A 6,520-nucleotide genomic window follows, 5' to 3' on the forward strand; every position below is an offset into this window, starting at 1 on the left:
TCTAGTCGATATAACGCACTTTCACCATGATCGACGGCGAGCCTTGGGACTGGGGCGTGCAAACGGCACGGCTACGCGATCACATTCTTCGTGCCCAGCATAGATTCAAGAAGCAGGCCGATCAGCACCGCACGGAGCGCTCCTTCGAGGTGGGCGACAGTGTTCTCCTCAAGCTCCAGCCCTATGCACAGTCGTCGGTGGCGAACCGGCCCTGTGCTAAACTGGCGTACAAGTACTTCGGGCCCTTCTCAGTGCTCGACAGGATCGGCAAGATGGCGTACAAGCTAGAGTTGCCGGCGGATAGCAGGATACACCCAGTCTTTCACGTGTCCCAGCTCAAGCCATCCACCCCCAACTACACTCTGGTCTTCTCCGAGCTGCCACGACCCCCAGATCTCGCCGGCCACGACGACGAACCGGTGGAGATCCTGGAGAGGCGCATGGTCAAGCGCGGCAACAACGCTCTGGTGCAGATCAAGGTGCGTTGGCGCAACGATGAGACGGCGACGACGTGGGAAGACTACGACACCCTACGCCGCCGTTTTCCGCAAGCACCGGCGTGGGACGCACCAGTCACCAGCGACGCAGAGCAGCACACTGAACCTGAAGACAGCGCCCGTTCTGAAGGAGTGGGGAATGTCACACCTGCATCGCCAGAAGGTGATGCGGTGGACGCATGATGGTGGGACCCCTCGGCCAGTTGGCATGGACCCACCAGTCAGGCAAGGCGGAAAAGTGGAGCGCAGCTATTTAGCCAGTTGTAGGCCAGTAGGTAGGGCATGCGATGTGTGTGTTGTATCTCTGAACCTCTCCCACCTAATCTGTACCTCCTCCCTTGGAAAGAACCTTCTCTCCCAAGTCTCGATCTTATCCCCTTCCCCTCTTGGATCCAATTCTGCGATGATGAGTTCGTGACAATGTAGCGCTCAGCAGCAGAAAATTTTAGTTTTACTAGGCACCTTCTGTTGCCCAATGTCTTCTAAAGTGGGCGTGTGCAGACGTGCTTGGCGCCCTCGACTCAGAAGCTCTATCCCCAAACTGAGGTTTAGGTTGAGGTTTGATATAAAAGGCTGGGCTTTGGAGTATAAACTGATTTTCTATGGTCTTTACAACTTGCAATACGTACATGGGTAAGCCCAGCCCAAAGTCTATCCATAACTCCTCAGAGAGTTCCTTACGCTGAAAACGAACCCGTCTCGTTTCTGGAATCCTGGGAGGTTGGGACGGAAACCCTACCGGCGAAAACCATGGCGCGGTCCGCGAGGGCACGAGCGACGCATACCCTTGGTGGCCTCCCGGAGGAGATCGTCACCTGGGAGATCCTCGTGCGCCTGCCCCCCAAAGCCCTCCTCCGCTGCCGCGCCGTCTGCCGTGCCTTCACCTGCGCCCGTGAGTTCCTCATGGCCCACCACGACCGTCAGCCCTCCCTCCACTTCCTCTATGGCTCAGGATACGGCGGCGGCATCCATGAGAAAGACATCCTTGCCTTCGACAACCAGGCCACCAACGCCGTCCAACTCCATTCCGTTGCCCGGCTCAAAGAGCACTTCTATCTCCAGGCCTCTTGTGATGGCCTCCTCATCATCGCTACGCTTACGTATCGCTTGCCTGGCACCTGGTTCATTTGTTGTAATCCGGTCACTCGCCAGTATGCACCCTTGGGGATAGTAGCACGGGACTTGTACATCGTGGGGATGTACCGACATCGTCCTACCGGCGAGTACCGGTTGTTACTGCAATGGAGTAGGTACAGTGATTTGCCTGATGACCAACGGATTGGCTTCTACGTTTTCACGTTGGGTTCCGACCGGCAACCGAGGTACATTGGTTGGCCAGAGATGGGGTCGGCGTATTTCAACGTACCTGCTCGAGTGCGTGATAGCTTGCATTGGTATGTTAGGTGGCAAAGCAAACTGATAGTAGTATTTAACACCATAACTGAGACATTTCAGCAGATGCGTGCTCCAACTTTTCCCAACGCATGTCATATATCTTTGAGGCGGATGGCATGCTAGGGAGCCATACACGTCATACTGCCATGAAAGAAATTGTTGATATATGGGTGTTGCAGAACTATGAAGGCGAGGTTTGGGCCTTAAAGTACCAAATCAAACTGCCGGTTGCAGAAGTAATGGGGCGGTTTGAAGGCTGGGATGAATTGTGGTATGTGAATGTTGCTTTGGAGCATGGTCGAGTGTCTTTACTCGCGAGTGTGGGCGAGTGGGTGTTTCGCATTGACAGTGATGGAAAATTGGTGGACAGTTTTCATCGTGGTGTCGGAAGCCTCTGTGGGTATGGATTTCGGCTCAAACAATCTCTAGTTCCGCACAGTTTCTTTACGGCACTCGAAGGTTCTGTTGCGAACACTTCACCTTTCATCTGATGGTGGTTGAGTGTGAGGTGGTGCTTCTTAACTGCGTAGTTTTCGCATCCTCTAGGCTGCAATACCTTTGAATCAGACCAAGTATGAGCCGGCTGGCTTCTTGCTTTTTTACTTTGATGTATACGAAGTTGTGATCAGAAGCTCTGAATTTTTTATGTGCTTGCACCATTACATTCTTTTCTGTTGCATTATTTCAAGGACTAGTGCTTAATGGAATGTTCGATCTTAAGTTTCAGAAGCAAATTTTTCTTGTACTACTGGGTACAAGAGAAAGGTTTGTCACACATTTTGGTCATATCTGCAGTAGGACATTTGTGACAAACTGACAATACATGCAGTTGTGAAAGTAAGCACTCCGATAACTTGTTACTGGTACTAGTGTGTACAGCTTGTATTATGTGCCATAGCAGGGTAATTGCTTGGAGTAAATAGCATAAAACTACTGCAATTCAGGCCAGGGTTCCAAACAACTAACGATCGTTTTCGCTCATAACTACCAAGTCAGGGGTCGGCTATTTAAAAAAACCAAAATCTTCGTTGTTAAAAATTTAAACCGGCTTATGATAGGTCGGGTCCGCACCTAAACGATCCATCTATTTGACCGCTAGTTTGACAGTTAACTGACATGTGGCGCCCACATGTCAGTGTCTGCAAACATTTCAAAAATGCCATCGGGTCTTGTAAACTTTTGAAAAAGCAATCAGGTCCCTCCCGTGGTCGTGCGCCAGCAGCCATGGCGCCGTCGCGGAGCTCCCTCCCGTCGCGCGAGGTGCAGGTGGCCGCCTCTGTTGCCCTGCTGGAGGCCGCCATGGAGAACCCCACCCAGGGAGGCCTCCTGCCGGAGTTAGCCGGTCGTGCCACCCGTAGCCGAGACCCACCTCAGCCTGGACCCTGCACGAGCGGTGGCTGTTGGGGGTTGGCCGGCGGGGCAGCGCCTCTGGCCGGTGGCGCCATCCATGGAGGGTCGCACGTCGGGCGCCATGGCTGCAGGCCGAGGCTGGCGGCGCGTTGGGGAAGAAGAGAGCCACGGTGAGGAGAAGAGGTCCCGGGGAAAGGGGGCAGTAGTGGTGGCGGAGGAGCGGCTGGCCGACACCGACAAGGTGGAAGGAGAAGTGACCGATGCAGGTGGAAGGAGAGGCGGCCGGTGCTCCTCGACCTCGTGTGGAAGAAGAGAGGCAGGAGGAGTGAAGAGAATGAGGACGAGAGCTGACATGTGGACCCCACATGTTAGTTAACAGTCAAACAATCAGTTTTCTTACGTGTGGGCCCCAACTGTCATAATCACGATCAATTATAAAGCATTGGATGATTTGGGTTTTTTGAAACAGCTGATCCCTGACTTGATAGTTATCAGTGAAAAAAATCGGTAGTTCTTTAGAACCCTAGCCCGAATTGTAATAGTTTTATACTCCCTCCGTTCCTAAATATTTGTCTTTTTAGAGATTTCAAATGGACTACTATATATGGATGTATATAGACATATTGTAGAGTGTAGATTCACTCATTTTGCTCCGTATATAGTCATTTGTTGAAATCTCTAGAAAGACAAGTATTTAGGAACGGAGGGAGTACTATTTACTCTAATTGATTGGCCACTCATATTTATATATGCTCTTTGGTGCATACAGTTCTTCCACACCTCATTTTTTTAAAGCTGAAGGAGCGAACTGAACAGGGGACAAGTCTCAAGCACGAGGCGATCTAGGATCTCTCCTCTATCCAATATTTTAAATAGCGCGCTACAAAATATAGCGAGGCCCTTCTCTAAATGCTACACAAATTATAGCGCGCTAATAGCATGCTATATTTCAAAATAGCGTTTGCAAAAAAAAATCAAATATATCTAGAAATAAAGTATTTAAGCAACTAAATTTTTCATAGGAGCAAGCAATATATGCATCTGATAAAAGGAGTGAGAAAGCTAGTGGGAGAATCTGATAAAAGGAGTGAGAAAGCTAGTGATCGTGGGTTGGTTTTGGCCTGCTGGGCCTGCTGGGCTGTGCTTATTTCAGTTTTGCATAGTCTGCACGTTATAACGTTACAACGTTACAACGTTATAGCGTGTGTAGCATGCTAATTACGTGATTAGCGCCGTAGCGTCTGATTTTGCCAAGACGTAACGTCTCCCTTTCAAATATGCTATAACCGCGTTATAACGGCGAAATAGTGTGCTATTTAAAATATTGCCTCTATCCCTTGGGATTTGCGACTGGCTGCGGAGGAGCCTGCACAGCAGCTTCCAAGCCCACCTCTCGGCTACGTAAAACGCACGTGGTGGTGTGATCGGAAGTTGACCCCGCAAATCTCGATGGCCTTGACAATGGCGACTGATTCGTCGGAAGTTGGCGCCGCGAATCTCAATGGCCTTGACAATGGCGATATTAATTCGTCGGAACCTGCCATATCCTAACTCCCAAGCTCCATCCAGCTCAAGTTGGCCCTCCACCACCCCAATGGCGCACGCCCAAGCCAATATATAAACACGCACGGCCACCCGACTGTGATCAAAACCTTGCCACAGTAGCTATAGTATTACTGAGATATAGTGTGGTAGTTAGTAGCTCACCAAGGTTTAGCAAATCGTGTGTCGTGCCATGTCGCTCCACCGCAGCTCGGCGGCTGCGCTAGTGGCGCTGCTGGCGCTCGCGGTGCTGCTGGGCACGTCGGCGGACGATGGCGGCCAGCCCATCGTGGCGCGCGTCAGCAAGGACGCATCCACCGCCCTCTACAACATCGCCATCAAGGTCGGCGGGGTGCCGCTCCTCCTCGACCTCGCTGGCCCGATGCTCTGGCTCGCCAACTGCCCCACCCCGCACCGCATCATCCCCTGCGTTTCCCACGACTGCGATGACATCTCTACTACGTACCGCCCGCCCGGCTGCCCGAAGCCCGGCCTTCGCGGAGAAGGGCCGTGCGCCTGCCCCGCCTACCCGCGCAACCCGGTCGACGGGCGATGTCGCTCCGACGACGCCACCACCATCACGCTCGCCGCCAATGCCACGGACGGCCAGAACCCGCTCTACCCGGTGACCTTCCGCGCCGTCGGGTCCTGCGCGCCGGGGGAGCTGCTGGAGTCGCTTCCGGCGGGAGCGGCCGGCGTTGCGGGGCTCTCCAGGCTGCCACTGTCGCTACCGACCCAGTTCAAGTCCTTGCTCAAGGTGGCGAAAGAGTTCGCGTTGTGCCTGCCCAGCGCCGGCGACGGCGTGGCAGTGTTCGGCGGCGGCCCGTTCCAGCTCCAGGCCGCGCCGCCCGTGGAGCTCGCCGAGCGCCTCCGCGAGAACCCGCTCCCGCTCGTCAAGCACCCCTACAACGGCGGCTACTACTTCGGCATCACCGGCATCGCCGTGAACCAGCAGAGCGTGGCCACGCCGCCCGGCGTCTTCGACCTCGACGCCGGCAGCGGCACGGGCGGCGCCGTCTTCAGCACCGTCACGCCCTACACCGCGCTCCGCTGGGACATCTACTGGCCGCTCCGGAACGCGTTCGACGTGGCCACGAGCGGCATCGCGCGCGCGGACAAGGTGGCGCCGTTCGACCTGTGCTACCAGGCGTCCGCGCTCACCGTGACCCGGGTGGGCTACGCCGTGCCCAGCATCGAGCTGATGCTGGACGGAGGCCGGAACTGGACGCTGCCCGGCGCCAGCTCGCTCATGCAGGTGAACAACAACACCGTGTGCTTCGCGTTCGTCCAGATGGCGTCGTCCATGCCGGCGGCGGTCGACTCGCCCGCGGTCATCCTCGGGGGGCACCAGATGGAGAACAACCTGCTGATGTTCGATCTGGTGAAGGAGACGTTCGCGTTCAGTGGCCTGCTCCTCGGAATCCGCACTACTTGCAGCAACTTCAACTTCACCATGGGGAGTTCTTATTAGAAGAGTGTCACTGATCTTTGGGAGTCTAGCGCCACCGTCACCACGTCCGTTTGTTCTCAATGTACGGTTAAGTTTCCAGACTTTGGTCCAAGGAAAGTACTGTTGTAATGCTGGTGGTAACAAGAATAAAGTTTTTGTTCCGAATAAATTTGAGGTTTTAATGGATATCACATTGTGCTATATCTTAGGTGCCTGAAAATTTTCATCATGTGTCACTTCCATAGCCCCACTATCTATCTTAAGGGGAATACATGGCCTCGCTATC

General features: G+C 53.9%; 1 protein-coding gene across 1 annotated transcript; it reads left to right on the forward strand.

Annotated features, from left to right (window-relative positions):
• The first annotated feature begins 4,874 nt into the window (after positions 1-4,874).
• On the forward strand, positions 4,875-6,435 carry LOC119278448 (chitinase CLP-like). The gene has a single exon (XM_037559796.1). It carries the CDS (start codon positions 4,978-4,980, stop codon positions 6,253-6,255), a length of 1,278 nt encoding a protein of 425 aa, XP_037415693.1. The 5' UTR covers positions 4,875-4,977; the 3' UTR covers positions 6,256-6,435.
• Positions 6,436-6,520: the final 85 nt, after the last annotated feature.

This window comes from Triticum dicoccoides, chromosome 3B (assembly GCF_002162155.2).
Source record: "Triticum dicoccoides isolate Atlit2015 ecotype Zavitan chromosome 3B, WEW_v2.0, whole genome shotgun sequence".
NCBI lineage: Eukaryota > Viridiplantae > Streptophyta > Magnoliopsida > Poales > Poaceae > Triticum > Triticum dicoccoides.